The 22,745-nt window shown below is 39.5% G+C and overlaps 1 protein-coding gene across 3 annotated transcripts in view; it reads right to left on the reverse strand.

Moving 5' to 3' along the window:
• NUP188 (nucleoporin 188) overlaps window positions 1–22,745 on the reverse strand; it is a 45,332-nt gene that overhangs the window by 12,265 nt on the left and 10,322 nt on the right. For all 3 annotated transcript variants that reach the window (XM_027104591.1, XM_027104592.1, XM_027104593.1), the window contains exons 4-24: window positions 21,280–21,364; window positions 20,635–20,715; window positions 20,109–20,153; window positions 17,063–17,155; window positions 16,808–16,927; window positions 14,443–14,654; window positions 12,959–13,073; window positions 12,113–12,313; window positions 11,129–11,218; window positions 8,711–8,776; window positions 7,607–7,726; window positions 6,913–7,039; window positions 5,294–5,446; window positions 4,967–5,093; window positions 4,672–4,759; window positions 4,501–4,577; window positions 3,688–3,802; window positions 2,412–2,532; window positions 2,227–2,293; window positions 1,439–1,567; window positions 992–1,131 (exon numbers count right to left, since the gene is read on the reverse strand). In XM_027104591.1, the coding sequence (XP_026960392.1) occupies window positions 992–1,131; window positions 1,439–1,567; window positions 2,227–2,293; window positions 2,412–2,532; window positions 3,688–3,802; window positions 4,501–4,577; window positions 4,672–4,759; window positions 4,967–5,093; window positions 5,294–5,446; window positions 6,913–7,039; window positions 7,607–7,726; window positions 8,711–8,776; window positions 11,129–11,218; window positions 12,113–12,313; window positions 12,959–13,073; window positions 14,443–14,654; window positions 16,808–16,927; window positions 17,063–17,155; window positions 20,109–20,153; window positions 20,635–20,715; window positions 21,280–21,364 (2,372 nt within the window). The remainder of the gene's footprint in view (window positions 1–991; window positions 1,132–1,438; window positions 1,568–2,226; window positions 2,294–2,411; window positions 2,533–3,687; window positions 3,803–4,500; window positions 4,578–4,671; window positions 4,760–4,966; window positions 5,094–5,293; window positions 5,447–6,912; window positions 7,040–7,606; window positions 7,727–8,710; window positions 8,777–11,128; window positions 11,219–12,112; window positions 12,314–12,958; window positions 13,074–14,442; window positions 14,655–16,807; window positions 16,928–17,062; window positions 17,156–20,108; window positions 20,154–20,634; window positions 20,716–21,279; window positions 21,365–22,745) is intronic.

Raw genomic sequence — 22,745 nt, forward strand, 5'->3', positions numbered from 1 at the left:
TCCTCTTTTTTCAGTAGCCAAGGGGACAGGCAGGATTGGGGGTAAACAGCTCAATCCAATTCATTAAGAGCAGAAAAAGAGGGACTTCCCTGGCGGCGCAGTGGTTAAGAATCCGCCTGCCAATGCAGGGTACACGCGTTCAAGCCCTGGTCCAGGAAGATCCCACATGCTGCGGAGCAACTAAGCCTGTGTGTCACAACTACTGAGCCTGCGCTCTAGAGCCTGTGAGCCACAACTACTGACACCCACGTGCCTAGAGCCCACGCTCCGCAACAAGAGAAGCCACCTCAGTGAGAAGCCCGCGCACTGCACAAAGACCGAACGCAGCCAAAAATAAAAAAAAAATAGATTAAATAAATTTAAAAAAAAAGAGCAGAAAAGATACATTTTTAAGAAAACAGCATGTTAACAAATAGGTTAGGAAAACCTAACCACATTAAAGCATCACATTAAAGCATGACACTGAAATGCTAAAAGTCCCAAAATGATACAGCTCGAAAAAGGTCAGAGACATTACCCAAACGCCTACTTGAAAACGAGGAAACTGGGTCCCAAAGAGATTAAATGAGTAGTTTAAGGTCAAAGAGTAATAACAGTCAATACTAAACAGGTACCAGGTTTTACAAGTAGTAATTTAATCTTCATTATAATCTCATAAGGTAGATACTGCTATTATCCCCACTTCACAGACGAGAAATCTGAAGTAGAGTTGTTTAATTACGTGCCCAAGGTCAAAGCTGGTTGAAGTCAGAATTTGAACCTAGACAGTCTAACTTTGAACATGTGTTCTTTACTATTATTCTGTCATCAATAGGAGGAAGAGATGAAGTATGATACAGTCTTCTTATTTCTAAGTCCAGGATGGGAACTGGTGATCACTCCCAAATTTCCTCAAAGAGTTCCATCAGAAAATATTGTTGACCTCTAAAAACACAGCCTGAAGTATGTACTTATGGGCAGAAATGCTGCTGAGTGGAAGAAAATTACATACCATGTTGTGTGAGAGCCTGTTCCAGGGGGGACACCACATTAGAAGGAGGTTTCAGCCGAATAACATTGTTGGTGACGGAGAATGCCAGTTTCACCGTCTTGATCAGCAGCTGGCCCTGCCCCTGGCCCTCTGCCCCATCACTAGGGTGCCAAATGGAAACCAAAGTTGATTCAGACAATATGACTTCATTCGCAATACATGTGCTCTCATGAATTAGATTCCAACAATAATCCCAGAGTTCAACAGCTTCTTTTAGAGGCCCCAGTCCAAACTAGGAGAGAGGAGGAGCAATCAACTCCCTTTGCTATGTGCCAGTCTACAGAGCAGCCACTAGGTTATACAAAGGCTATGCCCTAGGAAGAACAAGGTTGTCTTTCTAATGCTAAAGTTCTTACAACATGCAGGCACAATAAAGATAAATGGGGGAAGGTGGCAAGGGAGGCCCACCTGCGGGGCTGAGCAGCCATCACCATGTCGATAGTGTCCACGCCAATGCCCATGATATTGATCACAGTCTGTCCTGCTTCCGTATAGGCCAGGCTGCAGATGCAGAGAGACTGCAGACTGGGGGTATGACTGGAAGACAGACATGTTCTGAGTTACCGGGGAGCTGCCAAATTTACTACTGGAAGGAAAGGGTATTGTCCAAACCTAAACAATTGGACATTAGTGATACAGATCAGCTCTCGCTGCCAGAGGAAGCCACTCTGATTCCTTTCCTTAAATAGACCCTGAGAAACAATCTAAATGTCCATCAATTAATGGATATGCTTACTGAAATGAATCATTATTAATCCATACAATGGAATGCATGGAACCATTAACACAAGACAGATCTATATGCAGTGGCACAGAAATAAAAGGTACAGAGTTAGTACAAGCAGAGGAAAAAACCTAGAAGATACACATTAACTTGTTAATAGTCCTGTTTCCCTATGAACATGCATAATTTTTGTAAAGGTCATAAAAAAGGTCTGTGTGTGTGTGTGTGTGTGTGTACAATTTCACTGGGAACAACCTTGTTCGCATTTCATTGGCTCTTCTCTCCTCATAGGGAAAAAGGAGAAACAGCCTGGTGGAAAGCAAGTCAGAACCCAGGAGCACTGAGCTCTGGGCCTAACCAAGTTGAGTACTCTGGAAGAATGAGCTAGCTCTGCACAGCAGAAGCCTGTGTCTTCCCTTGCGGACTGGCAGCATCCGAGAGTACCGAGCTCTAGCAATCACCCGCCTCCTACCTGCTGTGCAGGTCTGTCTCATGACACAGGTTCAGTATTGCATGAATCAGCTCCAGGATCAGGCAACCTGGACTCCAGAAAAGACAGAGGAATGACGCGGCCTTGTGTGATGAACCTTATCCCAAGAGAGAAAAATCCAGGGAACCAGCAATTCCTCCCATCTTCCCTGCCCACGCTTTCCTTACCAATCTGTTCTCTCACTCCGTGGGAGTTGTACCGCCACTTGTGGTAACTCGGCAGCATCTCCTTCAGCACAAACATGACACAGGGCACCAGCCCTTGGCTCTGGGTACTACCAAGCTGCCCCTACAAGAAACCATGCTGTGAAGGTTTATGCCACTTAAAGGTAAGTCATTTTGTCACTAGAGATTTAACTCCAAAAGCATAGGTCCAAATAGGTCCAAAGGAAATCTGGGCAAACCTTGGCCATCAGTGGAAAAAAAAAAAAAGAAACATCAGAATACTCTAGTTCAACTGAATCCAAGTTGTAGGTTTCTCTAGAACAGAGAAAGGGACTAAAAAGACAATTTGACAATGTCACAAAAGGCACCTACAAGAAAGAGAGGGATGAAGGCTAAATCTGAGCAGAAGAGAGGTCTATCTTAAACACAGAGGATATAGGACTGTTGATGATGGAGAATGCCAGTTTCACTGCCATGATCACCAACCACCCCCAACCTCTACCCCATCACTCGGATATCAGAAAGGAGATCTGACGGTCCAAATTCTTTGTCCTAATATTACTTGTTACCATCAGCTTCCTTATCTTAAAAATGGGGCTTCTTTATATAAACATCAATATCTATATCCCTACCTCTACATAGGATTGTTTCTATCTTTTTAAGCACTCACTGATTGACTGACTCCTGCAGGCAGGAAGTGTGCTGAGTATTTTGCATGTGTGACCCTCTCAACAACTCCATGAGGCAGAGATATTTATCATCCCAGTTTAGAGAGGTTCTAAGAAATTCAATACTTGCCCAAGGTCATGCAGCTAGTAAGTGGTCAACCTGAAAAGTAAACCTAATTCTGACTCCAAAATCTATGCTACACAAGTATTTTTCAAAGAGAGCTGTGACCCATTAGTGGATTGTGAGATAACTTATTAGAAAACATCTGAGTGCATCTTGCATAATAAAAGTAGTGTTGCACTGTGAAACTCTGCTTTAGAAGTAAACATACAATGTGTATCCTGGGATATAATGTAATGTGTACATATTACCCTGGGCTCTGTCAAAATAGCTTGAGAGTTGCTGCATTATACCATACAGCCTCTGAGTATTAAATAAGTTAACACAGATAAAGCATCTACTACAGAATCTGGCACACAATAAATACTCAATACACAGAAAACTGTCATCACCATAACCTCAGGACAACTGGTCTAGCTGAAAACAAAATGACTACAGTAGCTGGGGGCAGGGAAACTATTTCAGATGCTTCTATCTGATTAGATTTTACCTTGACAAGAGTGGTGATCAAGCGCAGAAAGGCAACAGTGACTCCATACTCGCCCTGGGGCTGTTCACTATTCATCAAGAGGTTTCCATACCCTCCAGCATTCATCCCCTCAGCACTGGGAAATGACAGAGAGGCAGAGGGAAAAAAAGGTTTCAAAAAATTATAATCACAGAGCATTCTTCTTATTATTTAGATGGCTTGGGCATAAAACAGGAAAGCTCTGCAAAGGAATTAATCAAATCTAGGCTATTTAATACCCAGGGTAAGCATTAAAGACTTTATTGATATACAACCTCAAAAGTGAGAAATCAAATAAACATGAGGAAAACATCCTCGTCTTGTAAGCAAAAGAAAGCAAGGAGAGAATGTTCAGGTAGTAAGATGGAGCCTGTGTATTAATAACTGGTCTACCAGGCAAGCTCGAGTGGCCATGAATCAAGGAAAAGTACAGAGTGACTATGGCTTAAAAAGGGGAAGTTGAGCCTCTGGATCCAGAAACCTCTGGACTCTCTAGACTGGAAAGTTAACTCCCATGTACCTAAAGTGAATGAGAAATACCTTTCTCTCTCTGTCTCTCTCTCTCAGGCTTTGAAGACTGTGAACCATCAGTGCTGGCCTAAGAGGAAAGCAGCCTCTGTGCCCCAAGTCCCATCACCTCTTTTGCCTTGCCCCCACTCATTTCCGGTGAGAGGGCTGAACAGACAAGGAGCAAACGGGCAGAGAAGCATCTTTAAAACTAACGAAGCTAGCTTAGATCTGAAATGTATATGGTACGCCCAGGGAATATACTCTAATCCCTAAGACCTGGCTCACCTAATCATCTGACTCATGTTGGAGACCTGGTGGGCCACGAAAGGTAAAAAGCCTGTGTGACGAAGATCAGTCCAGACCTGAGAAGGGAAAAGAAGAGTCAAATGTCCATGTGTCTTCAGGTATACACCAAGCGTGACGTTTTTCGGCTGTTAGGAAGACTTGGTGTCTCACCTTTGCTGGGTTCCGGGCAGCCAGAACGGTCAAGCAATTGACACAAGAAGCAATGACATCCACAGGCCGGGAGATCACGGTTGTTAACCTGGTTGGAGAACAGTGCACTGTACTCAGTAAAATGAATAATACGACTTGTTGCATCCCAAGTATTTTCCAGTTCTCTTCCCAAATCCCTCCTGGCAGCAGGGATGTGAAAACAGGAAAGCCCTCGGCTGGGGATAGATACCACACCAGGGCTGTCCACAGTGGAACATGTGCAGACTTTAGCCCAGCGGAGTTACCAGATACTGACCGCTGCAGCAGCATGTAGATGCGGGACGTGATGGGCAGGAGACAGTCTGCTATCGACAGGTCTGTACTGATGACCTTATGGACCAGATCAATGATGGGTCTGACCCGCTGGCAGTGCTGAATCACATCTGAGGGGGAAGGAAGCTTGTGATCTCAATGAAAACAATTCCTTTAAGATCACTGAGCAGTCTCTGAGACCCAGATGAACAAATTATGCTAATCACAATCTGGAAGGTTCTGAATCTTATCTTGAAATTCTCTATCTTCCAAATCCTCTAAGCATGTCCATTTTTCTTCCCACAGAGATGTCTCCCAAAGCTGACCTCACCTGCAGTGGAAACAACATGAAGCAGCATTTCAATCTCACAGGTGAAGAGGGTCCAGCTGCTATAAGAGTATTCCCAGCGTACCAGGTAGGCCCTATCGTCCAACATTACTTGGCCCACAGTGCCTTGAGGTATGCGAAGGTTGGTCTGACCCCCTAAGGAAGGGAGAGAGAGAAATTAGTCTAATAATAGGAAGAGGTGACTCCTATAACAGACAGCAATATTTAATCACTCAGAGATGCATAGTTTCTCTTCCTAGTATCCAACACTGCTACAGCTTTTTCCATTAAAAAGAAAAAGAAAAACAAAACCCCTCTCTTGTCATTGGGGAAGTGACTCTTTCCATGTGTCTGAAAAACAGCTGAGTGCAGAGTGGTTCTCCACTCAAATGATGACTATAGGAAGACCACCTTATGGGACAGTAGGTGCCTGGGTGACTGGGTAAGTCAGTAATGATGCCGAGATTAGGACAGTAAAGCTGTTACTCTTATACACTGCCAGTAGGAAAGGAAATTGCTACAACATTTTTCTACAACTTAATTTGACATTACCATTCAAAACTATTTATTATTGTTTTTAAATTGTGGTAAAAAATATATAAAATATACCATCTTAACCATTTTTAAGTGTTCAGTCCACTGGCATTAAGTACATTCACATGGTTATGCAACCATCACTACCATCCACCCAAAGAACTGTTTTCATCTTGCAAGACTGAAATTCTATACCCATTAACCAATAATTCTCCATTACCCCATCCCTCAGCCCCTGTGACCACCATTCTCCTTTTGCCTCTGTAAATCTGGCTACTCTAAGTACCTCATATGAGTAGAACAGCGTTTGTTCTTTTGGGACTGTCTTATTTCATTTAGCATCGTGCCGTCAAGGTTCACCCTTGTTATAGCATGTGTCAGAATTCCTGTTCTCTTTCAGGCTGAATAATATTCCACATTTTGGCTCTTAGGAAGACTTGATGTGTCACCTATATATACCACATTTTTTAAAATCCGTTTCATCTGTCAGTGGACATGCATTTAAAAATTTTATTGTATATACCCTTTTACCCACAATCCCACTTTGGGGATTCTATATACTAAAAATAAAAGCACTAGTATATAAAGGTATATGTCCCCAAAGCAGCATTGTTTATAGTTGCAAAAACCTGACACAGCCTAAATGTCCTCTGGAAGGGAAAAGATAAAAAATTATGGGACATCAAGAATAATTACATAGTTACTAAAAAGAATGAGTCAGATCCACATATAATAAAATCAGTTTGCAGAATGAATTTTGAAAGAACACAGAATGTGCAAAAGGACACACACGAAACTCTTAACGTTAATCATCTGATGGAGACAGGTCTAAAGAGAGATTAGCTTTTTAAAATGTATCTCTGCATTGTTTCCCTTGTTATAATGAACATGCATTATTTTTGAAGTAAAACAATCTAAAGATGGAAAAAAGTGAGAAACTAACTAATAATTTATTAGCAAATCAACAAGCACAGTGGAGAGGAGAAGGACCTGCTATAAAGGCATGCAAGTGAAGCATTAAAACAGCAGTAAGGTCCACACAGAGGCCATGGAAAAGAGACAGCTGAACCAGGGTCTGCCTATCTTACCAAGAGGGTAAAGGAGTTTGGGTGTTTGCCTCCGCCAGAGAGTTCCGTCTTCATGGGAGATCACATCATGGGGCTTGTGCTTATAAAGTTCATTGTAGAAAGACATCTTATCCAAGAAACTATACACCTGCCAACACACAGAAAAAAAAACTCAGCCACACATTTACCAGGGGGACATTTAAGGGGTCTTTCCCATCTGCTTTTCTGCTCTTTCAGCCAGACTGTGTGGTCAGCCAGACTGTGCTGACTCTCAAACTTCTTACAAACCCATCCCTGTGACTCTTCTTAGACTTGCCTCTGCACTCCTTGTCAAATCCTTATTATTCTTTAACACCCAAGTCAAGGCCCCCCTCACTCCACACAGAGTTGCCTCTCCTGAACAGTATGGTCTTTACCACTCAGATGACATTAGTTACATACCACCTGGCTTTATTACTTATTTCTTAGACCCCTTACTCTCTTCCATCTAGATACTAAGGGACTTCACATTTTGTCTCACTCCCAAAATATCTACAATAGGTACTTAATAAAAAGATTTAAATTTAATTTTATAGAACTGATGCACTATCTTTGACATTTTTCATTCAACCTCAGACTAATTCTTGCCATGGCAATGAAATTTCAATGTGGAAAGCAAAAAGGATTCCTAAAAAACATCTCCTACTCTATTTAGGCATCTAACTGAATAACGTACCTTCTTGGCAGTAGACTTCCCTGATACGAGGGCTTGTAGCAATTGCAGGAGTGGGGAGAGGAGATGGGGAAACATTCCACATACACTGTCCAGAATGATCCCAAGACCAGAGGTTGGCTCCTATGATGGAAGGGTAGAAGTCACCGACCTTCACATTATCCACGGATTAACACATCTCTGAACTGCCCAGCAATCATAAGGAAGAGTAAAATTAATCCTTTCCTTTAGGCAGACATCATTCCTCTCTAATAATTTAAGACTTCCACGTTTCCACTGAAAAAGGCTATCAACAACTGATTGAGTCAGGACCTGAGGAGAGACTACTGCTGCCTCCAGTGACCTCTGCCGTCCTCTCCATAGGAAAACACCATTCACCTGTGCATGACTTGTTTCCACTAATGTGAAAAGCACCCACAACATGTCAGCAGATAGCACCAAACACACGAGCAACACATCCTCAACCTGAATATTGCTTCCCACCAGATTCTCCCTGGAACACTGATTCTGTAAGACTGGATAGCATCTCAGGAAAAAGAGAATAAGATATAAAGGCAAATCAGTCAGGCCACAGTTTAAGGGAAAACAGATTTATTCATTAGCTGGACCTTGAGGCTTGAGGCCGTCAATGGTAAGACTAAGTGCTGGTGAGAAACTGTTCTCTCCAAAGCCATATTCTTACTCTAAACCTGTTACAATATTCTGAAATCTCTTAAGACACAATTACAATCGCCCAGTGGTACGTTCAGGAGTTAATAGCACTCCTGGTGCCTGAGTCTCTCAATGTAAAAAAAGACTTGATGGGTAGGAGAGAGAACACACTGGTTAATAATGTGGACTAGGGACTCAAGTCAGACAGAACTAGATCTTGATCCTGACTGTCTAGCTGTGACTAGCTTGGGCAAATCACTTCACATCTCCGAGCATCACATTTCCTCACACGTAAAATGGTGATGATAATACTACTACCCAATCCATAGATTTTTGTATAGATTATATGAGAAAATAGACTTAAAAGCTTAGTATAAGACCTATCGCAAAGTAAGTGTTTAATAAATTCTTCTGCTACAGAGAATACCGTAGCATGGCTCCCTCTGACATACTTACTGTTCCCCAGAACAGTTCTGGAAGAGAAGGGTCTGCCAGGACTTCACATGCTGTGTCGATTACATCCTGTTGGGGAGGGAAAAAGAAAATGCTTATTTTCCCTAGTTGAACCAGTCCATCTTTTTTTAACTGTTAAAATAAAAACATGAATAATACCTTCATATAGTATGTCAGAAAGAATTCTGGGATTAAAAAGTAAGAGATGGGGCTTCCCTGGTGGCGCAGTGGTTGAGAGTCAGGCTGCCGATGCAGGGGACACGGGTTCGTGCCCCGGTCCGGGAGGATCCCACATGCCGCAGAGCGGCTGGGCCCGTGAGCCATGGCCGCTAAGCCTGCGCGTCTGGAGCCTGTGCTCCGCAACGAGAGAGGCCGCAGCGGTGAGAGGCCCGTGTACCGCATAAAAAAAAAAAAAAAGTAAGGGATGTAATCTTAATCTGTTGTATGATGTTAGGCAAATTAACCTTTCTGAACTTCAAATTCTAAAATGGTGAAACTATTATCTGCTTCACAGTGTTGTCATAGGATTAAATGAGATAATGTACGAGAAAATGAACTGTAAAGTTTAAAACGCCATGTAAATGTGAGGTACTACTAGATTCAGCTAAACTATGCTCCTAGAGGTCAAGAATAACACCTTTTTAAATTTTTCATCCCCAGCACCTGGCACAGAGTTTGGCACACACTGGGAATCTAGTGAAGGCTTATGAAATGATTTATTGAAAAAATTCCAAGTACTAGGACACCTGTAACCTCAAAATGTTAACACCAATCCTCCAGGCATATAGTAGGGTCCAAATGTGACCAGAATTTTGGCAAAGGACACAAAGCTTGTTCTATGCTCCTAGAGCTTTGGAAATTGAGTCTTTCAATTAACACCAATTTCTTTTCTCTCCAATGATAAGAAATATTCATTTTCATCAACTTAATCAATTTCTTCAATTTCCAAAATAAGTCACTCATCGTAAATGAATAAAATGACTTAGTTATAAAGAACTCCTCAAATATCATTTCCCACTGAAAGGAACCAGGGCTCCTTGGAGAAATGGCAGATTCCAAGTCTGGGGCAAGAATCTTCTAAGATAATCCTGCAAGATTTTGTCATATCAGAAAGGAACAGAGCTATCAAAATGTGTAAGAGAAATGTCAAACAGATTCAGAAGCTAATCTGAAAAAGCTCTTACTGGCCAAAGATGGGGCAACCTGAGCCTAAGAATACTAACTGCAGAAAAACAACAAACAAAAAAAAAATGAGAAAAGAATAATGACTGCAATGAATTAAAACACAGCTAATATGTTTAAATCCATGAGTTCACAATGCCATGTAAAAAATAAACCTCAGTAGCCAACTTGGGATGCTACTAAGGATGCTAGGGAAAAGTGGTAAATATAGGAAAAGAAGCATGTATAGTACTCTATACCAGAGTATCAAATAGTTAACAAGAGAGAATTTCTTTTTTTTAATTGAGAAATAATTGAAAGATAACATTATATTAGTTTCAGGTGCACAAGATAATGATTTGATATTTGTATATATGGTGAAACAAATTTCTTTTCTATAGCAATGTTCCAACCAGTAAACAAAAGAGGAGAGACAGAGTCAGAATAGTGCCATTTCGTAATGCCTAAGGAACTAATGGATCTAGACAATGATGTGTCTTGTGATTACCATAGTGGACAGCACAACTATAGACTAAAAGAAATTTGACAGACTTATCAACCAATAATGTACATATCTTATTTATTTAGATCCTGACACAAACTTATGATAAACTTATGACATTTATAATTAGAAATTTGAACCCTGCCTTGATTATTTGAAGATTTTTTTTTTAGATATAATGGTTGTGAAATTTTACTAAAATATTCATATTTACTAAATGATGTCTGGGATTTGCTTCAAAATAACCAAGGAGGAAAGGGGCAGAAATGAATAAGATCAGCTGTGCATTGATAATTTGGAAGCTGGTGATGGGATCATTAGACAATTTTTGTCTCCTTTGGAATAACTTTGAAATATTTCATTTTAAAAAAATATTGCACAAGAATATTAATTAGCATCCACAGCTGTTTGGGACAGGTGCACTACAGAGTAAAAAAAATAGGTTACAAAACAGTATATACATTGTGATTCCATTTCTAGAGAATTATTGTATTTTTATATTTGGAAGGGAACACATCAAAATGTTAACATATGTTATCCTGCAAGGTGGGATTATAGTTTTTTCTTTTTATCAGCACTTTCTAATTTTTTAATCATTAATATGCATCATTTTTATAATATGATAAGTGGAAAATAACAATAAACAAATCATACTTGAAGTAAATGGGTCTGTGTTATATCAGCTTCAAAGGGGTATCTTAGGAAGATGATTGCAAAGTGGGGCAGTGTAGACAGTCTCATGAAAGCCAGACACTGACCTGCTGATTGCCCAGTGTGTGCAGCTCCAGCGAGGTCAGAACAAAAGAAAGGAGTCCATAGACACACATGCACGCGGTGCTAGTGGTACACTGTAATGACAAAGGAGTCAGTGGGTAATTCTGAGTAACACCACTCTTTTCTAGACTCAGCACAATCCCATCACATTAATATAGTCTCTGTAAACAAATGGGAAGAGAACCTGAGGCTTCACAATTCCTAATTTAGTCCCAAGATCAGGAAGACAAAGGGAGAAAAGAGAAAGCAGGAACCATAAATATTACAACATAGTCAAGAATAACATCAAAAAGGAACCATTTTCAAATTGATCAAAGTTTTTGTGGGGAAGAAAACCACCTCCAGCCTACAAAAAGGATAGAGTCTCTATGTGCTGGTATGAATGATGCAGCTGCCTGAACTGTCACCGAGATAAATCAACCAGTGCCAACAAGTTGGCTGAGGTTTCCTTTAGCATGTCAAAACAAGCTGATTAAACTGTGTCACTCAAATTAAGTCCCAACACACAAGACTCAAGAGAATTTCTAATTCATCCTGTACAGTTGAATGAATAAGCTCCCCAAAAAGATTTCTCCAGTCATTATGACCAAAGCTATCTTCTAAGAGATACTAAGTGGCACAGCATAACATACTGGCAAAGAGTCAGACATAGTTCAAACTGTATCCACCATTTACTGCCAATTTATTGTTTCTGTGGGCAAATTCCATCTCCCTCAGTCTCAACTTCCTAATGTGTAAAATAGGATGATAAGCCCTAGTGCACAGTATTTTAAGGATGGAACAAGATATTGTACAGAAAGTGCCAAGCACGTCTGTCACAGTAAATGCTCTATAAAGGTTAGTTACAAAACTATTTTCATTATCCATGTCCTTGACAATTACTATTATTATTATCATGACTCATTAATGAGCTTCTGCCTCGCTCTTTGCCCACTCTCATGCTCAAACACCAATAGCCCGAGCCTCACATCATTTCCCCCACTGGCCAGTGAGCGGAGTAGTCGGGTCAAATACTGAAATACGTTCAGCTGGATGGCTGTGCCACCTATCTTCCGGACAACACTGCTTGTCTCTTCTGGATTCAGGGTGTGACGGAGGAGAGCCCAAGCCAAAAGCACTGGGGTGTGATGTGGAATGTCCCCGAAGGTCAACATCAAACGGTCCATATCCTAATGAAAAGAGAAAACAATGCCTGTGTCACTTAACAGAAAGGGTCAAGACCCTTCCAGAGGATCCTTCACCATGCTTAATAAGTCTTCCATTCATCCTCAGTGGCCCCTCTCTCCCATTCTGACATTTTACTCTTCCCAAGCCACAGCCACTTCATTACTAGACCCCTCAATTACTCTTCCCTTTACCCACAGTTTTCTCTCTTGATTTTAAGTAGTATTAAGATTATAACATACATGTTCAAATAGAGACTCCTTAGAAAATTTCCCTGATCCTTCTAGAACTTTCTCATATCTCTCCTCTTTTTCTATCTTTCTGACCATCCCATCTCATGTTCTTCCCCTTTCCTCTTCTTTCACAGGCTACATGAATGCAGATAACAGCCAAGGTTCTGTCCTTGGGCCTCTTTTGTCATTATATCATCTCCCTGAGTCACTCTACTTGTTCTCACAGATTCAACTCTCACCTCTGTGAAAATAACTAACAAATCTGAGACTTCTTCCAGATCCAATTAACTTCTTAACAATGTAGAACCACAAATTCCACAATAAGGAAAATTGTATGTGGCAGTATAGTTGAGTGGTTAAAAACTTACTACTAACTACAAACCATCTGAAAAAATTAAGAAGCTGCTCCAAGTTCACCTGACAAATAAGCCCGTCCTGGGCAAACTGGTGCAGTTCTCTTCTGTCATCCAAAGCACACTTATGCAAGGATTCAATATCCATGCCTTCCACCAGGATAAGGGCACTGAAGTAGCTGGAAAGAAAAATATCATGGCGTCATACATGCTACTCAGAAACTCAATGGAGACTAAGGTGAAATGTAAGACACTTTAGTGTCAAAAAGGTTGAGTCATTTTACATTCTTTTTTCATACCTTAGTATGAAAAGGAATGTACTTCTAAATCCAATATGTATTTTACAATTCCAGCACATCTCAATTTGACCAGCCATATTTTATTTGTTTGGCTGCACCACTCAGCTGTGGAATCTTAGTTCCCCAACCAGGGATTGAACCCAGGCTCTCAGCAGTGAAAGCGCAGAGTCCTAACCACTGGACCACCAGGGAATTCCCATGACCAGTCGTATTTTATTTTTTAGTTTTTATTTATTATTTATTTTGGCCGCATTGCGCAGCATGTGGGATCTTAGTTCCCCGACCAGAGATTGAACCCGCACCCTCTGAAGTGGAAGCTCAAAATCTTAACCTCTGGACCATCAGGGAAGTCCACCAGCCATATTTTAAATGCTTGGTAGGCTCATGTGGCTTCTGCCTATCAAAGCACAGATCTAGTACTGAAGGTTTCTACAGCCACCAATTACATCTAGGCCAGATCAAATGTCTCAATGGTCAAGTGTGTATTTTTTTTTAATATTTTATTTATTTATTTTTGGCTGTGTTGGGTCTTCGTTGCTGCTCACGGGCTTTCTCTAGTTGCAGCAAGCGGGGGCTACTCTTCGTTGTGGTGCACAGGCTTCTCATTGCGGTGGCTTCTCTTATTGCAGAGCACAGGCTCTAGGCGCGTGGGCTTCAGTAGTTGTGGCGTGCAGGCTCAGTAGTTGTGGTGCATGGATTTAGTTGCTCCATGGCATGTGGGATCTTCCTGGAGCACGGCTCGAACCCGTGTCCCCTCTATTGGCAGGTGGATTCTTAACCACTGTGCCACGAGGGAAGTCTGTCAAGTGTGTACTTTTGTTCACAGAGGAAACAGGCCTCAAAATGTGGATATACCCATTTCCATAAAATTCAAAGTACATAGACTATGACGTCAAAGAGGGCAGGGAATACATCTCCCCTATTTATCACTGTCTTCTTGGCATTTGCACAGTGCCTGGTCTACAACAGTTGCTCAACGAATTTTTTGTAGAACGAAAGGATGAACTATTAGATGAAAACAGTAAGTAAAAGAATAGAATGTGATACTTATTTTGAGAAGATATCCCTCTCAATCCAAGTCTTCATTCCCTGAATGACCTAGAACATGGTAGTACGCCCATCTATTTCCCCACCCATTAAGTGAAAAGTATACCTAGCCCCCCCCTTCACCCATTCACAGGACCACTCTAATATCAATGCTCTAAACTCTAAACATTGTACAAGTTCTGAGACCTCAATTCAGACTTACCCAATCCGATCCACAAAAGGATCCATGGTCTCATCTACCAGGTGCCTGTTAGTCTGCCTACTACCAAATCCTTGCTCTTTAAACATCTTGGTTAATACCAATAGGTCAGTAGGTGCCATCTCAAAGTATGCATGATAAAGGAAAATAATTTCTAGCAGCATGGATTGCTCCCGAAGGCACTGAACAAACCAGCGAGACACCTGGCGCTCAGTCTGCACAACCAATGAAGAAAAATGGGAGAGAAATAAAGTCAGATTTTAAAACACATTTAAATTCTTCGAGTTATTTTTATTAGGTAAAACATGTATAAAAATAAGATTAAAAAAAAGTATCCCCTCCCTACAATTCCTATTGCCCAGTCATCCAAATCTATCCCCAGAGGCAACCACTGTTAGAGGTTTTTATCTTTCCTTCCAGTAATATACCACACACATTCATTCATTCCGACTAGTAGTTGCTGGGGGCCAGGGGTCACAGACTAACTGCAAACTTACTGGATAGACAGAAATGTTCTATCAATATATACTGATCATGAAGGTGGTTACTGCATATAACTATATACAACTGCCAAATTCAAACTGTACACTTAAAATGAATGAATTTTACTGGATGTAAATTATATCTGAATAAAGCTGAGGGATGCTACAGATGTGTCATTTACACAGTCATTTCATGTAAGTGTGAATGTATCTATAGGATAAACTCTTAAAGTGGAACTACTAGGTCAAGAAATATGTGCTTTTCAATTTTTAGATATTGTCATAATGTTTTCCATTAAAAAGTATACAAATTCAAACAGCAAAGTATGAGTGCCCATTATCCCATCCCTTGGATGTGAGTTTTGTCATGTAAATATGTATTTCATTTGCCTGTTTTTCTGTTCGGTTTTGCTTATTGACTTACAGGTGTTCTTTCTATTTCAAGAACCCTTTAGGCTATGAGTTTGTCTTTTGACTTTGCTTATAGCACTATTTTTGTTTTTTTGCCTTGTAAAAGTTTTTGATTTGATGTTGCCAGGTTTATCTTTTCTTTTTTCTTTTATGGCTTCTGAGTTTTACTTTATTTTTATTTATTTATCTATTTTGGCCACATGGCACTTAGTGCTCTGACCAGGGATCTTAGTTCCCCGACCAGGGATGGAACCCGTGCCCCGTGCAGTGGAAGCACGGAGTCTTAACCACTGGACCGCCAGGGAAGTCCTGTGTTTTACTTTAAAAAGTCTTCTCCAATCCAAAAAAATAAAAACAAAACTACCTCCCATGTGTCTTCTAGTATTTTTATAGTTGAATTTTAAAAATTTAAATCATTGATATCTCTCTGATTTTCTTCTGGTAGAAGGAATGAGATAGAGATACAGTTTGATTTTTCTCCAGATGGCTACCCAGTAGTTCCAACACCATTTATTGAAAAACCCAACATTTCCCCATTAATTTGAAATGCCACCTTTATCATACACTAATTCCCTATCAGCATTTGGTCTACACTAGACTTTCTACTATGTGCTATTCATCAGTCTATTTATTCATGTACCAATGCCATGCTTTAAATTATTTTAGTCTTACTATCTAATAAAGCTTATCTTCCTTTCTGAAAAACTTCCTGGCTATTCTTATTTATTTTTCAAATGAATTTTAGAACCAGCTTGTCTAGTTCCAAAATAAAAGGCAAAGCAAATACTTGTTAGTATTTTTTCTAGGATCACAGTAAATTTATAGATTAAAATAAAAAGGACTGACACTTGGTGCTGAGTCTTTATTTTCAAGAAGGCACCATGTCTTTCCATTTGATTATGACTGTTTATATCCCTTTAGCATTTTAAAGTTCCCTTCATTTAGATTTTGGATTATAGTAAGCTTATTCCTGAGAAATTTATGCTTTTGTTGCTATTACAAGTGAGCTCCTTTCTTCTATTAAGTATTTTAAAGAGCTACTGTCTGTATTTTGGTTGAATTGTTTTAATAAACATAATAATAATTTCAAAACAAAAAAGGTCATGTTCTAATCTATAAATGCACATTGGTTTAAGATTTAGGATAAAACAATTAGACTAGTGTCACAGACTTAATAGATAATGATAATAAAGAAGATGAAATCTTGGGTTTAGAGTTTCATTAACCACTAAGAGAATATTTCAGGTAAGAAAAAAAGTAAATTAACTGGAGAGACAAAGTCAAGGGGAAGGTCCAAATTAAATACCATTAGTTAAAGTCAATGTTTTGATTCATATCACATGTTTAAACTATTCTAAAGAATGACAATTTATAAATGTTTTAAGTTCATAGGTGAATAAATAATTTCACCTAGAGCTCTATGAGCAGATATACAATTCTCCTGAGCGTTACAGGAGGGCCCAATAACCACATACCATGAGGTTTCCATGTGTCTCCCATGTTGGTGCTTCAGTTTTATAAAGCTCTTCAAATTGCTGTCTATATTTTGTAACTAGTTCCTTTTCCAATTTATCAACACAGTCTGCATATTCAACCTTAAAAAAAATCCAAAACAGTAACTTATATGTTGAGTAAAAGGTAAATATTCAAATGAACAGAAATATGAATAAATTATAAAAAGGATTGAATTTTACAGGGTAAAGAGAAACAAGAGGACTAAATGGGCTTACCCTATAGGGGTGTCTTTCATCTTGGAAATAAGTGAGAAGGTGTAAGACACAACGAAGAATATACGTTCTTTCTTCATAGTAATAATCTGCAATCTGGGAAGAACCCAAAGATTCAAAATCAGTTACTCACCTTTGCATGGAAGATATTCAATTTTAAATTTATTGATTAAAAAATCACTTAAAGATGTGAATGGGGGACTTCCCTGGTGGCGCAGTGGTTAAGAATCCACCTGCCAATGCCGGGGACACGGGTTCGGGCCCTGGTCTGGGAAGATCCCACATGCTGCGGAGCAACTAAGCCGGTGTGCTACAACTACTGAGCCTGCACTCTAGAGCCCGTGAGCCCAAACTACTGAAGCCCGCACGCCACAACTAGTGAAGCCCACATGCAGAGAGCCCGTGCTCCGCAACAAAGAGAAGCCACTGCAATGAGAAGCCCGCGCACTGCAACAGAGTAGCCCCTGCTCGCCGCAGCTAGAGAAAGCCCACGCACAACAATGAAGACCTAATGCAGACAAAAATAAATTAATTAATTAAAAAAAAAAAGATGTGAATGGAAAAATTAGATCTGTATAAACAATCACAGAAATGGAAACAGTGTTAGGCCAAAAAAAGCAAAAGACCTTCATGAACTAGGATACAAGTAAAGTTATACAAGATAAAAGGAATTATTTAAAAATATAAACAAGTTTTCTAGCATGACTTCTCAGTTGGGCATTCAAGTAATAAACTGACTATAAACTGACAGGCCAGGGACTTCCCTGGTGGTCCAGTGGTTAAGAATCCGTCTTGCAATGTAGGGGATGCCAGTTTGATCCCTGGTCAGGGAACTAAGACCCCACATGCCACGGGGCAACTAAACCCACACGCTGCAATTACAGAGCCCACACGCTCTGAAGCCCACAAGCCACTAGAGAGCCCATGTGCTGCAACTAAAACCCAATGCAGGGCTTCCCTGGTGGCGCAGCCGTTAAGGATCCACCTGCCAATGCAGGGGACACAGGTTCAAACCCTGGTCCTGGAAGATTCCACATGCTGCGGAGCAACTAAGCCCGTGCGCCACAACTACTGAGCCTGCGCTCTAGAGCCCATGCTCCACAATGAGAGGCCGCTGTAATGAGAAGCCCGCGCACAGCAATGAAGAGTAGCCCCCACTCGCTGCAACTAGAGAAAGCCTGCGTGAAGCAACAAAGATCCAACTCAGTCAAAAATAAATAAATAAATTTATTTTTTAAAAAAAAAGACCCAAGGCAGCCAATAAATAAATAAATATTTTAAAATAAATAAATAAACTGACAGGCCAAATACATGAAAGCAAATATAAAAATACCATTAGTATATGTCCTAATTGCTTGTAACTGATGTACCCAGTTCTCACTAAATACCAAATAGGAAACTACTTCAGAAGTCATGGTCAAATTCCATGTTAAAATGAGATCCTATGCCCACTCTCACCAGTTCTATTCAACACAGTATTAGAAGTCCTAGCCACAGCAATCAGGGAAGAAAAAGAAAAGGTATCCAAATTGGAAGAAAAGAGGTGAAATTGCCATCACATGCAGATAACATAGAAAACCCTAAAGATTCCACACAAAAACTACTAGAACTGATAAACAAATTCAGCAAGGTAGCAGGATACAAGATTAACATACAGAAATCTGCTGTGTTTCTTTACAATAACAATAAAATATCATAAAGGGAAAGTAAAAAATAATTCCTTTTAAAATCACATCTAGATAATCAACAATGACCTACTGTATAGCACAAGGAATTCTATTCAATATTCTGTAAAAACCTATATGCGAAAAGAATTTGAAAAAGAATGGATACATGTATATGTAAAACTGAATCACTTTGCTGTACACCTGAAACTAACACAACATTGTAAGTCAACTATACTCCAAAATAAAATAAAAATTTTTTAGAAAGGGAAAAAAAAGAAAATCACACCAAAAAAAACAAAAACAAAAAACTTAGGAACAAACCTGACCAAAGAGGTGAAAAACTTATACGCTGAGAACTATAAAATGTAAAATACTGATAAAGGAAATTGAAGATGATTCAAAGAAATGGAAAGATATCCCACACTCTTGAACTGGAAGAATTAATATTGTTAAAATAGCCAGACTACCCAAAGCAATCTACAGGTTTAATGCGATCCCTATCAAATTACCCATGACATTTTTCACAGAACTAGAACAAATAATCCTAAAATTTATATGGAACCATAAAAGACCCAGAACTGCCAAAGCAATCCTGAGGAAAAAAAACAAAGCTGGAGGCATAACCCTCCCAGACTTCAGACAATACTACAAAGCTACAGTAATCAAAACAGCGTAGTATTGCACAAAAATAGACATATGGGGACTTCCCTGATGATCCAGTGGTTAAGACTCCACACTTGCAGGGGGCGCGGGTTCGACCCCCGGTCAGGGAAGTTCCGCACGCCATATGGTGCGGTCAAAAAAAAAAACAGACATATGGATCAATGGAACAGAATAGAGAGCCCAGAAATAAGCCCACACACCTACAGTCAATTAATCTTTGAAAAAGGAGGCAAGAATACACAATGAAAAAAAGATAGTCTCTTCAGTAAGTAGTGCTGGGAAAGCTGAACAGCCACATGTAAATCAAGGTCAAAGATACAACACTTCCTCACACCATACACAAAAATAAACTCAAAATGCCTTAAAGACTTGAATATAAAACATGATACTATAAAACTCCTAGAAGAGAACAAAGGCAAAACATTCTCTGACATAAATCATAGCATGTTTTCTTAGGTCAGTCTCCCAAGGCAATAGAAATAAAAGCAAAAATAAACAAATGGGACCTAATCAAACTTACAAGCTTTTGCACAGCAAAGAAAATCATAAAACAAAAATACAACTTTGGGGGTGGGGGGAGATAAAGAAAGAAAGATAAAGAAATTTAAAACTTCAAATTAATCCTACTGCATTTAAAAAAGCCAGCAATGCTCAGAACATGGTCAAGAATCTGTTGCCCAATTTTACATCAAAGAATGGAAATGGTGACTAGCACTGACCTTCAGGATTAAGGCCTGGCTCTGCCTCTCATCTTGCAGTACCGTCTGAAAGAAAAAAGAACAAAGAGCCATCTTATTAGCAAAATCAATTAATAAAGAAAAAGGTAAACATCTTTACCTTACCCTTCAAGATTATAATTGCCCGTTCATTTCTGGATACATTTTTTTACCTAAGTGTATCCAAGTCTGTGCTCAAATCCCTGCCCCTCTCCTCTGGCCTCAAGTTCCTCATATATAAAATCAGGGGCTGGAAAGGCTAGATGTTGTCTCAGGTCCTTTTCAGTTCTGACATCCTGCGATTCTATGATTAACATGTCAGTCTTTGACCTCTCGGCCCCTCCAAGTCTGAGGACAGACCTCGACTTAAGCATATGTTTTTTAAAGGCTTTACAAAGTCTTTCCTGAGAATGGCTGTATCTGATCACCTATCTCTGTTGCAGAGAACTGGCACCAAAATCCTGAATTATCTAAAACCAACCAGGAAAAGGATAAAGGTAGGAGAAGGGAGCTGGACATAACTACAAACCTTTAGTGAGTCCCGAGTACCTCTGTAATCCTCTTGAAGGTAACACTGGAGTAACTGCACACTCTGTTCTTCATCAAGACCCTGAAAACAGAGGTTACAAGGGAGGAACAGCCACCTCAGGTCAGAAACCACAAAGAGCACGCAAAGCAATCTAAAGATTTGTTCTCTAGAATGAACACGGAACTTGAATAAACAAAAATTATTTTAAAAGATTTCACACAACATAATTTTAACCCAAATAGGAGAAAAAAGGAGCAGCCACTGACATGTAATTTACATGCCAGTTAAACTTACATGTCAGAAACAACTGTGCTTATTCACCAAGAACATTAATATAGCAGCAGGCATGATCTGGGTTTCCAAAATGAAAAGGAAACAGCTACATAATTAAATACAATCTAGGCGACTTAAAGAACACCCCAAGTATGCTGAAGAAAACTCTATGATATGCAGTAAACAGGGTCAGGCAACTTGACTTGTGGCTTTTAGCAAGAAGAGTTGCAACTTGGGCATTTCTGAAATATAATATGCTCAGTTTAATCTCTAAAACTGAAATAAACTGAATTTTCACTAACAATCACTAACAACAAAACCACACATATCCACCCTGCAGGTAATAAACAGCCAGTGCTAATTTTTACTCACCAAAAACTTGCTGATTCTTAAACCCAGTTCCTTCAGTGGTGAAGCTACATCTTTATTAGCTTTCACTTTTTCAGCTGAATTTGGACTATGAAAAGAACAGTGAATCATTTCCTCATTCTCAATGACCCTCTAGGGGTTTAAAACAAAAATATTAAAGATATTTTTACCACAGACCTTTTTCTGCCTTTTAGGTGCCTATAAAATACACATACATGCGCGCGCACAGACACACACACACACACAAGTTCATCTCTACAGACTTTATAACACAAAACTATGTCTAAGTAATAAATACAGTATATGTCTGTTACAAACTATAGTTATAACTATATTATTTGTAGATCTACTTAGTTACATTAATTATTTTTGATCCTTATAACTAGCCTGGAAGGTAAACATTACTATCCCCATTTTACAAATGGAATTACCAACACTTAGAAAGAATAAATAACTTACCAAAAATCCCACAGCTAATAAAAAGTTGAGGTGAAATTTAAAACCAGGTCTGTTAGTATACGTATATATATTGTCTATGTACACTCAGAAGGCCTAGAAGCTATGACATTCCAGTAGCAGCGCGCACACCCAGCACCCAGATCTTTATTTCTAATACCATTCTCTAACAAAAGGTATCGGGACTCCTTGGAGAAATGGCTGATTCTAGAGCTGGGGTGGGGAAAATACCAGATGAGCTTGGAGCATCTTGTAATGCCAGAAAGTAAGAATACACTCAGAAAACAAAAGCATGGGGACATGTCAAAACCTCAAACAATGCCCAATGGCCAAAGCTGGAACAAAGTAAAAACAAAGTATGAAATATACATGAGTCCATAATGATTTAAATAAATGAATGAATAAATATATATATAAATAAATGGGGAAGAAGGGAAAAATCTTCCTTACAGAAGGAGTTCCAGTAACACACATATATGCTACCCCCTTCAGGAGGTAGTTTAATTTCACTACACCCACACACTGAAAGCAGGCTATACTGAGTGACTCACTTCCGAAAAATAGAGTAGGGAAAGAGAAAAGAGTGACTTTACAGAGGAGATACTTGGCAAATGCTACCTTACCCAAGTGAGCAAGGTTAACATCACCAGTGACTTCATGTGGATAACATGTATCCTCTGCCATGATGTGATAAGAATGGTACTTCACCTCAGTGTGAAGTACCCACAACCCACCTCAATCTAATAATGGAAAAAAAAAAATCAGACTTCCAAATTCACGGTATTCTACTACAAAATACTTGACCAGTCTTCCTCAAAACTATTCAAGGTCATGAAAACCAAGGAAAGACTGAGATACTGTCACAGCTAACAGCTAAGGAGACATGACAACTAAATGCAATATGATACCCTGGGCTGAATCCTGGAACAGAAAGAGAACATTAAAAAAAAAGTTAAAAATGTTTAAAAATCTGTGTTAAATTCAAATTAAGCCTGCAGTTTAAAAAAAAAAAA

Source organism: Aethalodelphis obliquidens, unplaced genomic scaffold (genome assembly GCF_003676395.1).
Source record: "Aethalodelphis obliquidens isolate GAN/ISIS:26980383/991018 unplaced genomic scaffold, ASM367639v1 scaffold7, whole genome shotgun sequence".
In the NCBI taxonomy this organism is placed as follows: domain Eukaryota; kingdom Metazoa; phylum Chordata; class Mammalia; order Artiodactyla; family Delphinidae; genus Aethalodelphis; species Aethalodelphis obliquidens.